The following is a 17,812-nucleotide window of genomic DNA, read 5'->3' as shown; positions in this document are numbered from 1 at the left end:
TATTAGCAAAACAACATTATGTGCGAATAAATGTCATCACTCACAAAGGTTTATAGTTTAAAAGTGCTCGCCCTTGTCACCATTTTCATTTTCTCTATCTCTATCGACTTGTATAATTTTATTAATGGTGACCCCGGCTCAAATTATCAATGATCAAAGAAGTATCAGACAGAAAGAAATATAAACCAACAGACACAATAATCTTCAGATTTTGAACAGGTATTATTTTAACAAGTTATATATGCCAATTTAATATTTACAATTAATATATACAAGGATCCAAATAGAACTTATGTTTCCAATCACTGTCTTCTCGGATTGAAGACTTCAGTTTAACTTTTGCACTTATCTAATTCACACAGATTTTCTGTAGTTCAGTTTTCTTATTCTCTTGGCTTAAGGTTAAGCTATCAATCGTACAAATTTTCTGTAAACTAATTTATCTTATCGCTTATCACGTCTTAGATTTACACTCAATTCGATAGATCACACAGATCTTCTACCAGTCAATTCTATTAATTCTCACTTAGTTTTCTTATCACCGTATTGATGGGTGACTCGCAGACGTCTCACAGTTAATTTTCCCAACACTTGGGCTTTCTTGTGAACACTTAGTTCTCTTATTACTTACATATACTTGTAACACTTAATTTTATCATATTTATTTAAATATCACACAGGTTTCTTGTCAGTTAGTTCTTTGAGGAGTTTTTGATCAATATGGATACCGTACAGTTTTTTTTCTAAGGAGATGTTGTCCGCTCAACTTGACCTTTACGGTGAAAGTAGGACTATTCTGCGCTTTACTTAGACGTGCTGTAGGTAGTTGAGTATGACGGCCAAGTAGCCGATCTCTCAGGCGTTCTCTCAGGCGGTCCCTCAGGCTCAGTGGCGGGTTAGATCATACCAGTATTTACGGCCATCTACAATAATAATATAATAACCAAAAACCTAAAGAGCATTTCGTCCAATAATTCAAACAAAGGCAAGGTTAATACAATAAATTGAAACAACTGCTGTTTCGGCATACATGTAGACCGTTCTTCGTTTCAATTTCACAACCATGGCAATTCATCTAAGGTCTACACGACATTCAGGATGTGGCCTTACGTGATTTACAATTCATTTCATGGATTGTCGACTTTGCACAATGAAATAAAATGAATGTCTAAATAAGTCTATAAATATTTTAAAATAACACTTACGGTTGTGGAGAGTGCAGTTTAATTGATGCCGGGCTGAGTGTTGCGATTTTGGTCACAATCGGACCGGGGACTGCTGGTCCGAAGATCTTACTTCGGCACTGTAATTTTGCCGATCGAGCTGACAAACTGGATTTTGTGGCTGATTTCCACAAAAATCAGAATCTTGGGTTTTCTATAACCTGCTGCATTCAGGTGTCTTCGGACGGTTGATACCGGTCACATTCACACACACTCAGACTAACACGGACTAATTTTGATGATGCTTTCTGATCTGACGCTACTATCGTTCTTCCCAAGGCTTTCTCCCTCTCTCTCATTCTCTCTCTCATTCTATGTACATTTACATACCAACCAATTAAGGGAATAATAGTACCACCAACCACAATGGTTGATGACAATGCTGGAGAATGCTAGAACATGTCCTATTACATCACATCGCTCCATGCATCGAATGCCAACGCCTTAAATCTCAGTGGTTATACGTTTTTAATGGCGCGGGAACTATAGTCGTTTCTTATTGGAGAAAAACTTTAGGACTCGACTATTTATGTGCGTAGGGTGATCTCATTACCGAGTAATGAGGTGCGCGAAAATAAAAAATATAAGAAAAGAATTTACGTTGTGACAGCCCTAATTCTCACAGTTGCAACCGCATAGTTTATTGCACTTAGCAAGGTGCTGCATATGCACGTCTTGCACCGCATACACTTTGATTCTTGAAGCCACATTAACTAGTTCACTGCAGGCTTTGGAGGCCACAGGTAACATGGTCCAGACAGGAGCCCATTACAGTTTTTGTTCATGTTCGAGTGACTGATCCTAAACAGGCTTGTCCCCGTCGCTGAAACATCCCTTATCCCTTAGCAACCTGGATTGCGACATTGCAAGTCAACAACAAGTCAACTCTTAACCCGGCACAGCAAGCTGAGGATGGGTTTCAAAACGACAAATAAGTGGAGCTATTTTTGTGGAGCTTTCAGTCACATACATGATACTGTAAACCACTGCCGCCTCCTGAAAAAGATCTTGGAGTTGACCCAATACCTCGCATTTACGGATCATATCGGAGCCCTTCTCAAAGACAGATGCTTATTTGTTGCTCAGAACAAAACAAAAACGCTGTCGACGGCAAGAAAACGTTCTACCTCCAGGCACTGTGCTAGCTCGGCTGCTGTGTAACGTCTACACAAAACAAATCACAATTAAATAGATCAGGATACTGAACGTTTCATCTACTTAGATGATCTTTGTGTTACATCTCAAATGATTCCATTCGAAGCCATAGAAGCAAAACTTACCTCAGCGCTTAGCCGTCTCTATACTATGAGCGCAATCACCTCCATGCCAATCTCGCTAAGACTCAAGTCTGCTCATTCCATCTCAGGAACGTTAACCGCGAAGCCAACCGACCCCTTAACATCAAATGGTCCGGAACACCATTGGCCCCTTGTAGCCATCCTGTCTACCTTAGGGTGACCCTCCATCGTATCTTGTCATTCAGGTCATCCAAATTTAGTTCCCCGTAACAACATCATAAAGAAATTGAACAACCTCCGAAAGGGGAGCCAAACCACACCCTAAGATGAACCATTTTGGCTCCGTGCCATTCTTCAGCAGAGTATGCGTGTACCGTCTGGGAGAGATTAAGCCCATACTATGAAACCATGACCCAGCCTTAAACAACATGCAGTTTGATCACTGGATGCTTGAAACCCACCAACACAAGTAATTTGCACCTCCTTGCTGGCATTTCCTCTTCGGATTTCCGAAGGAAAGTTGCCAGTCGAGCTAAGATGTCCAAATATTGATAAAGGACGAGTGTCGCCTCCTCCAGGGACGGCAATTAAGCTTCGGCACAAAAGGCTGAAGTCAAGAAAAGCTTCCTTGGTCCACTACTTCACAACATCCAGGGAAGTGGCAAGACTCCAACACTGGATGCAACGACTGGAAGCAAACGCCCACCGATTGTCATGGTTATACTATAACAACGGCGGAAAACCTCCCAACAGGAGCTACATCGACATGGGTTAAATGGAAAGCTATCAGCCGCTTGAGAACCAGGACTGGCCGATCACCGACGTACCCGCCTTAATCAAATGGAGCTACAAAAGTGGTTCAGCTGCATGTAGTTGTGGAGAGGCAGAGTTGTATCACATCCTGTAGTGCCTGAGATTTCTACCTGCCTAGATTCAAAGATAGCATTGACGCAGTAAACAGGACGGTATTGGGCAGATACCAGCTAATGATGGCTTTGTTGTGGCAGTACCATACAGTATGAACGGTACAAGACCAGAAGCGGGCAAATGCTGGCTCGATTGCGCCAAAACGGTTCCGTGTTCACGGTACAGACACCACAGAGTCAGAATTGGTGCAGTGCTTGCCCTATTAAGTGGCAAACTGTAATGGTAACACCGTTCAGAGCCTACATTGGACCAGTGCTGGTCTTTTTAAGGCAACAATAACAGCAAGACGGCGCCGGCAGCCTGAACCGGGCCATTGCAGGTCCTCTTACGATAAACCATGATATGCTGCTTCATCGTCTTGAGAATAGAATTGGTATCCATGGTGTGGCTCTGGACTGGTTAAAATCATACCTAACTGGAAGATCACAAGCAGTCTGCATTAATAAGGACATCTCTAATGCAGTTGCGTTGAATTATGGACTACCTCAAGGTTCATGTCTTGGACCTGGACTATTCCCAATCTATACTTCACCACTTGAGGACATCATTCGTCGGTATAATCTGAGCTACCGGTATCACTTATACGCAGACGACACTCAGATTTACGTATCAGTGAAACCTGTACAGGCAGACGTTAACTCCGCGCTTCGAAGAGTCGAAGAATGCATCGATGATATTGGAACATGGATGAATCAAAACTTTCTTAAGTTAAATAATGCAAAAACTGAATTCATGGTTCTGGGATCCACTCAGCCAATCAAGAAGGTGAATATTGATCATGTCAGAGTTGGTGATGCACACATTGAGCCTTCCACTAATGTTCGTAATTTGGGTGTGATGTTTGACTCTGCCATGAAAATGGACTGCCAGGTGACGGCTCTATCTAAGGCTGCATTCATGTCAATTAGGAATATTGGCAGAATACGGGACCATCTCACAAGGGAAGCTGCTGAAACTATTGTTGATGCATTTATTACATCTAGGATAGACTCATGCAACTCGCTTTTGTACGGAATCAACAATGCACACCTCTCTCGCCTTCAACGGATACAGAACATTGCAGCGAGGATGATCACCTACACTAGGAAATCAGACCACATCACACCTGTGTTAGCCAACTTGCACTGGCTCCCTATCCAACAACGAGTCAAAAATAAACTGTGCCTCATCATCTTTAAGACCTTACAAGGTGACGCTCCAGCATACTTAAGCGATCTTGTCCAGCTCTATGCCCCCGGGCATCGGGGCTTACGATCCTCACAACAAAAACTCCTTAAGGAAAACATGGCTAATTATCGATGGGGGAGAGAAGCTTTCAAACTGCTGCACCAAGCCTTTGAATTTCCTACCTGGAACTGTTAGACTTTCAAATTCACTTGGCACATTCAAGAACAGTTTAAAATCCTACCTGCATAGGGAAGCATTTGGTTGACTTTGGTGTTCTACCTGTTTGCTTGACAATGCCGTCTTGTTAGCGTGACGATGCATCTTGACGGGTGGATCAGGGTCGAGTCAACCGTGTGCTTCTTTTTTCTTTTTGTTTTCTGGTTGTTGTGCAGTGCAGCCCCATGAGCGCCGCAAGCGGCGGATACCGGCGCTATATATATTTCATTATTATTATAAAGTAGTATTTTTCATTATTATTATGATGAAAAGACGATAAAAGGCCTGAATCGGGCCAGTGTTGGTCCCTATATTGGAAACCGTAATGGCAAGATGTTACACAACCTGAATGGGACCGGTGCCGGCCGTTTCAAGTCAAACCATAATGGAAAAAAGGTACATAGCCTGAATCGGGCCAGTGTTGGTCCTTTTACGGCAAACAATATGGCCGCCGTATTAAGTATCTGGACAAACTGACCATTTGACACGATCCCAAATACATGTAGTACTAACTCAAATGGTTGAGTTGTGTTCCATGACCCTGAAAATATATGTTTAGACACCAAGATTTAGATCCTTAGTTCAGAGATTTAGGTTTTGAATGGCGGGCATGTTTCAAAAACAAGATGGCCACAATACTGTATTTGGACAAACTAACCACTTTGACACTATCCCAAATGATACAGTTGTATTCTGCGACCCTGAAAATGTATGTTTAGACACCAAAACTTTAATTCTAAGATATGGGTAAAAAATAGGTTTTCAATGGCCACCATTTTTAAAATCCAAGATGGCCGCCATAATGTCGTTGGATAAGTTGGTTCCTATCAAAAATTGAAAGCTAAGGCATTGAGGAGCATGTATGAAAAATTTGGCGCTTTTGTCCACATCCATTCACTAAGCTGCCTGACTAGAAATCATGGGTGTGAGATGCTATCGTCGAAAAGCGAGACATCTTGAACATATAATTTTCACACACTGAAAACCCTCGTGTCCTTAATTCCGTGTGATTCCTATGTGACCCAGAGACAGATCTACATGTTCACCCTAACTATTGGTACATGGACACCCAGCTGCGGTCCCGCCAGAATCGCTACTGATATAAAATCATTCGCTTTCTACCTTAGCAGCGATTCATATATTAGTATTAATACACAAAATCTAAAATGACGTCACGACAATGTCATCGGTTGATTTTTTACGGTTTTTATATATTTACAATTTTAGTCTGCTTACACAATACAATAATGAGCAATACAATAATGAGCACTGCCAAGTATTGGTACGATGACATCATCATGGGACATGTGATGTCATCGTAAACGTGCATGCTTTAAGCCAATATATCTCATGAACGGTAGTCTGATTTGGTTAAAACTTGGTATGGGAGTAGGCCGGGATGTGTTCTAGATAAAAATTGAGGTGATATCATCATGACGTCATCATGACGTCATCACATGATTTTATATATATTTCTGAAGTTTTGAAGACTTTTGCCATATCTCACTTTTGCCATATCTCACATATATAGGTTTACATGCACAACATTTTGCACAAAACAGAAAAACATGACTTCAATTAAGAAACATAATACTGAAAAGCCCTATGTTCTGTTGCAAACAGATATAGACCTCTAGTGGGCTTTTCTGCAAAGTTGCAAAAAAGCCTTCCTTTTTGTGCTGGTTTTTCTTTCTTTATTTTCTTCTTTTTGTCGCCTAAATCCCATAGACATTGTACACGTGTCTCTAGTTTCTCTTATATCAGCCGTGCGAAGCACGCTGATATACTGTGATCGTCCGATCTCTTTCTTTCTTTCTTCGGGCAAATGGTCACGTGACCAATGAAAAAATGGTCATAGGCCTAACTCCTAAACTAGTTGGCTGATTTCACACAAACTTGGCCAAATTAAACCATGACACATGCCCTACCTAGTCATGTTCGTAAAATCCGGCCACTGGTCATCCGATGGTCAGTAGAGGTCATTTAATGAATATTTACAAAATGCTTCTCCCACAGTCTTGACCCGATTAATGTAAAACTTGGTCAGTTGTATCTTTGGACCAAGCCTCACAAAATGTGTTCACAGAATTTGGCCAGTGGTCACCTATTGGTCAGTAGGGGTCATTTTAGGAAAGAAATTTAAAAGCTGTTTTTCGTTTTAAATCTTTGCAGCTCTGTTCAGTGTATTTTTTTATCTCTAATTCAAAAATTTCATATTCCTGACTCATTTGGTTGTCGAGTTATATCAAGTTTATTATTTTTTAAACGCATGTAAAAACAATATAAAAACATAGGAATTCTGGGAAGGTTTCAAACCACCATGCACGATACTGTGAATGTTGTGTGGCATGCAAAAACGATGTCACCCGCGCGGCGCGGCGGCATACGTTAACAGGCAATTGCACGCACAGTGCCGTACTCTCCATACACACAACTGCTGAAGTGGCGTCTCGATACTGCATTTTTTTCAGTTTGTTATATAGCGGCAGTGCCACCTGCGTAAAGGTAGCCGCATATTTGGCCAGATACTCCGCCATGGATTAAAAAGTACGGAGGCCAATACACAACACTATTGTTGTTAATAATTTTTGATGGTTTATGCGGATTAATCTACAGGCATTAACTACTGTTTCATGTACTGTCTTGGCGGCTATTTTATGTAATGTCAAATGTTCACAGTTATTTCTCTTACATTCGTTTGCCGATCTCAGCCACATGTAACAATGGTCACCTTGTGGGCAGTGCGAGTCAGTATTCAGACAAACTGTTAAAACGGCAATTTAGGCTGATATCCGTGCTTCGAAAAGCACATTAGCTCTAGTTTCTTCTTCTCCTTGTTCCACACCCAAAATCCCATAGACTTTGTGCATGATTTTCGTGTCCGTCATCTTAAATGTGCATATTTTAATTTAAAGTCCAATATCTAAAGAACGGTAAGTCCGATTGGGTTGAAACTTGGTACGTAGGTAGACCGGGATGTGTTATAGGCAAAAATTGAGGTGACGTTATCATGCATCATCATGACGTTATTGTGTGATTTTATATATACTTTTGAAAGTTTGAGACTAATTAGAACCATGTCCATTAAAACCAAATTCAAACTTCTTTGTGTATTACATTTATTACCGGTAGGTATTATACACAGAATTTTCCAAAACGTGTTACGTCATAATAATCATCAAAAATGCAATTTTCAAAACACATAAAAGGAAAGGTCCGATCATCATGAAACTTGGTGGATAAGTAGATAATGGTACTAGTATGCAAAATCTCAAATGATGTCATAATGACATCATCAGCTGATGTCTTATGAATTTGTGATTTGAAAAGATTTTTTTCTTATTACAAAATTTGACACTGTTTTTGTTCTGATCTGGGGGGGGGGGCCCTTGAGCCCCCCCAAAAAAATTTAGTCTAGCCCGCCCCCCCCCCAAAAAGAATTCCATTAAAAAAAAAAGCACTAGCAAAATGTAAGCATTTGACGTACATGGGAACGGTCTCCCCCTAAAATGAGAAGGGTGCATTTGAAGACTTTTAGTTAATATAGTGTGCCTGATTGTAGGATGTTATCAGTGCTCCCCATTGAAAATATGGCGTGAGCCCCCCCCCCCCCCTTAGGCCTTAGTGTCCGGAGAAAATAACCTGTCTACATTTCAGCACGCCTCCCTGCAAAAACTTCAGGATCCACCTTGCTAGCCCCCCACATATTGGCTCTAGAACCGCGCCTGAGTTGTAAAGTTTTCAAAGCCACATAGACTCTGTATACGAAGCAGTGTTTCTTCGCACTTCCCTGTGCCCCATATACAAGGCCTATGTATGTTTCGAACGTTATGTACATGTAATTACACATGTAAGTTTGAGTGTATTTATGTACGTGTATGTGTTGTGTTGGTGAAAGTGACGTGACTGATGTAGTTTTTTTTACAAGGCTAGGTTTGCAGTTTTCAGTGCACGCGTAGTGCCAAGTTTGCCAGTATGTCAAATACATAAATGATCTGCCTGTGTTACACGTAAATGTCGCATACAGTTGGGTCGAGTCACGATCTGGTGGCTTGTCTGTGTTGAAGGCTGATGAAGTTGAATTCTAGGCCAGTCCGTTGAGAGCATACAGCCAATTCGCATGTGAACTATTGGGTCACTGTTGGATTTATTACTCTTACAGCGCAGTCTTATTTCAAGTTAACTACAATTATCTAAGCTGTAGCACAAAGTGTTTATGTTTCATGAAATATTAAATTGAAATACGAATGAAACTTAATTCACACAATCATATTTATTCAATAAGTACGTGCTCAGATATTTTTATTTCAAGGCTTACCATTCTGCACTGCATTCAATTTGGTTATCAACGAAGTGAATTTGTTAAGGTAACACGGAACGTCACGTACATATATGTATGTATTGAAAGTTCAATACTAAATTTCAAATTTAGCAAACTTTGATATATTAATTTACACAATTTACATGTATATTTATAGAAACTCAAAAGCATCAAGTCATGCAAAATTATAATGCGGAAAAGCCTTATGTTCTGTTTCAAACAGACGAAGATCTCTAGTTTCTTCTCCTCCTTTTTGTCGCCACAAATCCTACAGACTTTGTACACGTCTTTTCTGTCCACAACTTTTGGCATTCATCTTTGTCACACATCCTTCAAAGTTACATAGGCATAGAAAGCAAAGTTGTGTGCCGAAGACTGACGTCATGTTTACGTCATTATGGGTCATATGACGTTATCCCAGTCCTATATCTACAAAACTGTAAGTCCGATTGGGTTGAAACTCGGTATGTAGGCAGACCAGGGTATTTTATAGGTAAAAATTGAGGTGACATCATGATGACATCATCGTGTGATTTTATAGGATTTTTTTAAGTTTTGGACCTTTAAGCCATATCTCACGAACGCAGCAAGCTAACTTCAAAATCCTTTTGTATTTGGTTTGTTAGGTAATAGCACAAATTTGTAATATTTTGGAAATTATCATGGCATAAAAAATGCGATTTTTGAAAACACATATAAGGGAAAGTCCGATTGTCATAAAACCTCATGGATAGCTAGATAATGGTACTAGTTGGAAAAATCGGAAATGACGCCACCATGACGTCATGTGTAGATTTTTAATGATTTTTTTTTAATATTAACATTTTCATTACGCTTCCAAAATTTAACACTTCCTTTCATCAGATTGACTTCAAACTTGGTACAAAACAAGGCCACAATGCAAAAATGTGCATTGACAAGTGTTCTCAAGATGACGACGTCATCGTAGGGCATGTGATGTCATCATACCGGTAGGTGCATTTTTCAAAGTCTCATATTGAGAAAACTATCAGTTGGAATGGGCCAAAATTACGTATGAACGAGGTCATGATAAAACATATTCATCTAATTTTACAATGTATATCATAAATTTGAACAAAAAGTTCAAATTTTTTACGCTTTTTAAGCCATGACAGTTTGCAGATAATATTCATTGTGAGAAATGGGTCATGACGTCATCAATACAGAATATTTCTGAAATGTATTTACAGACAATGCAAAAAAGCCGTGTATTCCGTTTTCGGCAGACATACACTTCTAGTTTTCTTTCGTCTTTTTTTTGCTCTATGCCAAATCCCATGGACTTTGTACATGTACATGTATGTCTTTTCTAGCCACGAATTTTGCCATTAATCTTTGTTGTACATCATTCAAAGTCAGCACAGGCATAGTTCTCATGGCATAGTTGTGACCCGAAGAGTCACTTGACAGTTATATATCTATAGAACTGTATGTTCGATTGGGTTGAAACTTAGTATGTAGGTAGACCGGGACAAGTCAACCATCCTCAAATACTCACAGGAACAAGATCATCACATACACTGGGACCAGACACAACACAGTAACCCAAGACATCGGATTCCACATCAACGACACGTATGGGCACAACTCATCTAGCATCATGCAACCTACACATTCAAGTGCACCAGCAACCAGCATCCTGCATCCAACACACCCCAGCGCATCCAGCATCTTTTATATAACTGAAAATACAGATCCTTGTCATTTGATTGGTGGAACTCACATCACATGCCAAATCCCATGGACTTTGTACATGTCTTTTCTGGCCACGACTTTTGGCATTAATCTTTGTTGTACATCATTCAAAGTCAGCACAGGCATAGTTCTCATGGCATACATGTAGTTGTGTCCCGAACAGTCACTTAACTTACACTAGTGGATTGCGCTACTACATCATCTGGCTGCTCTACAACTGGCTCTCAAAATTATGTAGTTTTTACCAGCTGTGGTGTTTTCTTTATCATTTTTCTTCATCTCCTCAACTACTGATCAAGCACTTCATATGCAAATGAACCACCTGATACAGTGTATGAGCTTCAGCACCTTCAAAGATAATGAAGCTTCTTATGCTGATCATCCAATTGTATCTTTCACTCCAGTCAACAATGCATACTGCTTCATCAGTATCTCCACAGCAGAGATATATACACCAACATTTCTACAATCTCTTAATGGTGGACCAGATTTATACAGTGCATGTCCTTTACCTGATCAAATCTGTCGTGAAATCGGATCCCTCAATCTACTACGGAGACCGTGTGCCACCCACTCTGTACCCCTTATAACTCCTGATGTCGGATCTAAGTCGCACATACGTCGTACCGGTCGTACTCATCGTGGATGCAAAGCCAAAAGACACAGGCGTAGGAAAAACATCTTTGCAATACCAGTTATTATTGGCCATCGTAATCGTGCCTAGGATGGACAAAATCACCCGGAATTCTTCTGCTATGACCCAGCAAAATCTTCCGCTTGTTCAAGACGAAATTTAGCTCAACCAAATTAACAATCATGTAAGCTTAACCAGGTCACTAATTTCTGCATGATCAATGCTCGCTCAATACAAAACTAGACGGCAGAACTAAACGATTCTTTTTCTGAAAACAAGCTTGATGTTATTGGTGTCTGAGAAACCTGGCTATCTCCTGATGACTCGGCAGTAATCACTGACTTGATGCAAACATGTACTAAGACCAAACAAAAGAGGTGGTGGCATCGGCTTGCTGTATCGCAAGAGCTTACATCTAAACTTTCATAAAACTACTCAGATCTTCACTTGCTACAAGTAGAAATCATCAACAATGCTGTCGCCAACCATCTGGTGATTTTATACCCCCCCCCCCCCCGTTCAAGATGCCCTTTCACCACATTCCTTGACAAATTTACATCTCTTGTTGACAGCTACATTTTCGAACCTTCTTCGCTGATAATAACAGGTGATTTCAACATTCATGTTGATGATTTATCCACTTCAGAATCCAAACAGTTCTGCAATCTATTGGTTACCCTTGGCCTCGTTCAACACATTGACACTCCCACTCATGAACGTGGTCATACACTGGACCTCTTCATCTTCCACTCAAATGATGACAGTATGTTCTCCAGCCTCAAGGTAATATGTGGCATTTCTTATCATTCAGCAGTTCTCTGCAGCCTTCTCATTCAGAAACCTAGACCTCTGACAAAGACTTTATCAACAAGGAATCTTCGTTCCATTGACCCAAAACTATTTTGTGTGGAGATCGACAATTGTCTTCTTGCTGACAATTACTGTGTAGACAATGCTAGTGAGGCAGTCAACAGTTACCACTCCTCGCTGGTCTAGGTCCTTGATAAATTTGCACCAGAAAAAAACTTGAACCCTAAAGATCCGTTGTAGAACAGGCTGGTTCAATGATGAAGTGTCTGAAGCAAAGCGTGTGAGACGTCAGTTTGAGCATAAATGGCGAGCTTCTAAACTCACCATTGATCGCCAGATGTACTGTCAACAGCGTCAACGAGTCATTTCACTCATCCAAAAAGCTAAACAACTCCACTACTCGAATGTAGTTTCAGGGTGCTCAGGAGATCAAAAGCAACTGTTTCACGTTGCTAACAAACTTCTGAACAGAAACCAGGAATCCCCACTTCCTCAACATGATTCTGTTGAATCACTCACCAACCGTTTCAGTAATTTCTTTGTGTCTAAGTTTGATTCAATTCACTCAGATCTACCTCCAGCTATCTCTGATGACACATGTACTCATGCCAATCCAGCATCCACTCTGACCGTTTTCCCCAATGCGTCTCCCGATGAGATTTGCTCTGAAATCTCGAAGCCACCTTCAAAATCGTGTGACCTAGACACCATATCAACTTGGCTCCTGAAATAATGCGCTGATTCAGTTGTGTCTGCAATCACTCATATCATCAACAACAGCCTGCAGTCCGCTGTTGTTCCCCCAGCCCTTAAACCTGCCCATGTACGACCTTTGTTGAAAAAGCCATCATTGGACCCAAACGATCTTCGCAACTACCGCCCGGTATTCAACTTGCCATTCCTCTCAAAACTACTTGAGTGGGTTGCATTCTCCAAGCTGTCCATGTTCCTCCAACTAAATAACCTCCTTCACAATTATCAGTCTGCCTATCATCCACACCAGTGTCGAAACACTACTCATTCACCTGCCCAATCATATTCTCCATCAAATGGACGTCGGGAAAGTTACAGCGCTTGTTCTTTTCGATCTATCCTCGGCCTTCGATACGATTGATCATGCCGTCCTGATCAATCGCTTACGCTCTCTAGGAGTATGTGGTTCATCTCTGGAATGGTGCAAATCATACCTATCTAATCGACATCAAACCATTTGCATCAAGGGAGTGAAGTCTGTCCCTACTGTCCTTGACTGTGGTGTTCCTCAAGGCTCTGTCGGAGGGCCTTTACTATTCACCATCTACATCCAACCACTTGGCAAAATCATCCAAAACTACAACCTACAGTACCACTGCTACGATGATGACATTCAACTGTATCAGTCATTTCAACCGTCCCAATGTAATGCTCTGTCCACTCTAAACAATCTTGAGGCATGCATCAATGAGATCAAGTCATGGACGGCGGCAAACTGTCTCAAGTTAAATGATGGGAAATCAGAATTCATAGTGAGTGGCTCTAAACAACAACTCGCGAAGATCAACATCCGCTGTATCCACATTGGTGATTCTGTCATCCTACCTTCCACAACATGTCGGAACCTCGGAGTTATTATTGACTGCAACATTTCACTCATCAACCACGTCGCATACGTATCAAAATCGGTCCGTTATCACCTCAGGAATCTCAGCTTCATCCGTAAATACCTCAATTGCACAGCCACAGAACAACTGGTACATATACTTTCATATCTTCCTGTCTGGACTTCTGCAACTCTCTCCAGTACAAGCTGCCACAATATCTAACTGACAAGCTTCAACGCCTTCAAAATGCCTCTGCCCATCTTGTCACACTGTCCAAACAATCAACCCACATAACCCCCATACTCAAGTCTCTTCACTGGCTCACAATCACCGATCGCATTGCGTTCAAAGTTCTCCTTCATGTTCTCCATTCACTACAAGGCGCTTCACCCGGTTACATCAATGACTTAATCACATTGTACCAGTCATTGTACCAACGGTCTTCCGCTCATGCTGCCCCGGAACTTTGGAACAATCTCCCACTTGAACTACGCCAAATGAAATCCCTGTCTACATTCAAATCTTACCTCAAAACCCATCTGTTTCTACGTTGTTTTGTAATAAATGTTTTTCTTTGTATGTATGCGCCATGAGCGTCATGCCTGGCGGATACTGGCGCTTTACCAAGTGTTCATTATTGAGTGGTCGGGCACAACCCGACCACTCTTTGGATCTGTTACGATTAATCTTTCTTTCTTTCTTACTTTCTTTCTTTCTTTTTTTTTCTGGACAATACTTCTCCGCGGGTTTTCTCTTAAACCGTATATGGTATGAACTTGTAACTTTCAATATATATCGACCCTCATCCGAAGTGGTGCATGTTACTCTGACGTCATGATTACGTCATCAGGTGTCAAATTACAAGTGATTTTAGGTGGAAAAGTGACCAATTACTTTCACTTATAACTCTTGAACTAAATAATCAATGATGTTTGTATTCTGTAATGAGATAGACCATTAATTGCTCAACATTTTTTGTCGTGTACGTTAACTCGCTTGACCTTTGCTTCCGGGTCTACTGGAAGGTCAAAGTTAGATGAATTCAAAATGAAGACGTTAGCCTGAAATAGAAACAAAGCAAAATTTCTTCTGAACGGTTTACAGTACAATCACAAAACCTTGTGTGAACTTGTACCATGTTACGAAGATGTTATACATTTTGTTACGTCAGCATGACGTCATCGGGTATCAAATTACAAGCGATTTAAGGGCAAATTTTGACAAAATAGTTTACGCTATATCTTTTGAACTAAATAGATTATCGTGTTCGTTTTTTCGTGAGGTTGTAGACTATGCCGTGAGTAACATTTCTTGTTCCCGGACACAAAACCGCTTGACCTTCACTTCCGGTGTTACCGGAAGTGCAATAAAAACCGAATATAATTCAAAAGCGGAATCATATTACTACACTCATATTAATTATGAAAGTGTTTAGTGAGGAATGCCAGACTCAAACGCAGTGTGATGACGTCATCTTTCGAAAGGGCGCCCCCTAGCGACACATAAAACAGTGTTTGCTTTCTTTAATTTGAAAACCATCCGTTCAAATTTTATCGAATCGCCCCTTGATATTCTTTGAATAACCACAGATAACTTAGCAAGGTTTCAAATTCATGACGTCATCAGACCGGAAGTTACTTCTATGAGAATTTGAAAACGACCCGCATTTTAAGTCTATTTATATTATTCGATCCATGTTGAATATCTTCGTAGCCCAAATAACGATATCCATTACAATGTCCACTTTTTGCATGCTTCCAAATACTGTGACGTTATCAAACTGGAAGTTAGATGTTATGAATACATACACTTACATTTTTCATACATTATTTAATTTCCGCACAATGAACATGTATCCACTCCGAACTAAATCAGTATTCACTTTCCGTTTTTGAATAATTACGTCATCAAGCCAGAAATAACTTAAATGTGTACATAGAATGTTTACTGAATTTTATCACAAAATAATTGATTGTACTGTAAAGGATTTAATTTTTGATCCTTCGTTCTTACATAAAAATATTCATAACTTAACTCGGCAGTGTTTAATGAAAAAAAATGCCTGCCCGACCACTCTACGTTTGTAACAACAAACGCGAACCTCTAGTTCTTTCTTCTTCTTTTTCGGACAATACTTCTCTGTGGGTTTTCTCCTAAATGGTAAATGTTATGAACTTGTAACTTTCCATATATATCAACCCTCATCCCTAGTGGTGCATATTACTCTGACGTCATGATGACGTCATCGGGTATCAAATTACAAGCGATTTCAGCTGAAAAAGTGATCAATTACTTTCACCTATAACTCTTGAACAAAATAATCAATGATGTTTGTATTCCATAATCGGATAGACCATGAATTGATAAACATTTTTTGTACGTGAACTCGCTTGACCTTTACTTCTTGGTCTACCGGAAGGTCAAAGTTAGGTGAATTTAAAATGAAGACTTTAGCCTGAAATCAAAACAAAGCAGAATTTCTTCCAAACGGTTTTCGGTATGACCCAGAAACCTAATGTGAACTTGCACCATGCTACGAAGATGTTATAAATTTTGTTACGTCATCATGACGTCATCAGGGATCAAATTACAAGCGATTTCAGGGTAAATTTTGACAAAATAGTTTGCGCTATATCTTTTGAACTAAATAGAGTATCGTGTTCGTTTTTTCGTGAGGTTGTAGACTATGCCGTGAGAAACATTTCTTGTTCCCGGACTAAAAACCGCTTGACCTTCACTTCCAGTATTACTGGAAGTGCAATAAAAACCGAATGTAATTCAAAAGCGGAAGCATTTCACTACACACATATAAATTATGATAGTGTTTAGTGAGGAATGCCAGACAAAAAAAAGGTGTGATGACGTCATCTTTCGAAAGGGCGCCCCTAGTGGCACATAACACAGTGTTTGCTTTTTCTAATTTGAAAACCATCTGTTCAAATTTTGCCAAATCGCCCCTTGATATTCTTGGTTTGACTACAAATAACTTGGCTAGCTTTTAAATTCATGACGTCATCAGACCGGAAGTTACTTCTATGAGAATTTGAAAACGACCATATTGTAAATTTACTTTATATCATATCACTTTATATCATTTATATCATTCGATTCATGTCGTATATCTTCGTATCCGAAGTAACGATATCCATTACAATGTTCACTTTTTGCTTCCAAATACTGTGACGTCATCTAACCGGAAGTTAGTTGTTATGAATAAATACACGTATATTTTCCATACTTTCATACATCATTTAACTTCACAATAAAAATTTATCCACTCCAAAATAAATCAGTATTCACTTCCCGTTTTTGAGTAATGACGTCATCAAGCCAGAAATAACTTGTGTACAATATTTACTGAAGTTTACCACAACAACATTGATTGTACCGGAAAGGATTTAATTTTGTGATCCTTTGTTCTTACATAAAAATATTCATAACTTAACACGGCAGTGTTTATTGACAAAAATGCCTGCCCGACCACTTTGCATTTGTAACAACAAACGCAAACCTCTAGTTATTATTATTATTATTGTTATGCCATGTGTTATTGCTCCTATTCATGCCAGGGCTCAAAAAGTCCCATTCGCCCACTGGGAATGGGAAATACTATTGAACCGTTAGGATCATTCTTGTTCCATGATGCAGTATTTGTGTGCAAATGCATGCTGGTGTGCGCGTTCAGCATTGCGCATATTGCTCCAAACAGCCAGCGCTGCAGAGTTCGGTTCAAACATTTGAGTGAAGGGGTGGTATGGAACAGAGAAATACATTTTCTACCAATTTGGAATTGAAATGAAAGTTCAAATATATCAAATGACAAGGATCTATATGTAAGTTATATAAAACAAATATTGAGTGGCTTTAAATTGTGAAATGGAAGGAATATTATCGCTCGGTAAAATCTGGACTTTTCCAGTTCACTTGACTTTGCCTTGTGAAATGGAAAAGTCCAGAATTTACCTTGCGATAATAATCCT

The 17,812-nt window shown here is 39.9% G+C and overlaps 1 protein-coding gene and 1 long non-coding RNA gene across 2 annotated transcripts; one reads left to right on the top strand and one right to left on the bottom strand.

Annotated features, from left to right (window-relative positions):
* Window positions 1-200: 200 nt before the first annotated feature.
* On the bottom strand, window positions 201-1,979 carry LOC119734762. Its single transcript, XR_005272115.1, has 2 exons — window positions 1,206-1,979; window positions 201-923 (listed from the first exon to the last, which is right to left on the bottom strand). It is a non-coding gene; the product is annotated as an uncharacterized LOC119734762 (long non-coding RNA).
* Window positions 1,980-4,120: 2,141 nt separating this feature from the next.
* LOC119739982 lies at window positions 4,121-4,750 on the top strand. Its single transcript, XM_038215161.1, has one exon. The coding sequence runs from the start codon at window positions 4,121-4,123 to the stop codon at window positions 4,748-4,750; it is 630 nt and encodes a 209-aa protein (XP_038071089.1).
* The last annotated feature ends 13,062 nt before the right edge of the window (window positions 4,751-17,812 follow it).

This window comes from Patiria miniata, unplaced genomic scaffold (genome assembly GCF_015706575.1).
Source record: "Patiria miniata isolate m_02_andy unplaced genomic scaffold, ASM1570657v1 HiC_scaffold_10, whole genome shotgun sequence".
Lineage (NCBI taxonomy): Eukaryota > Metazoa > Echinodermata > Asteroidea > Valvatida > Asterinidae > Patiria > Patiria miniata.
This window is presented reverse-complemented; position numbering and strand designations above follow the sequence as displayed.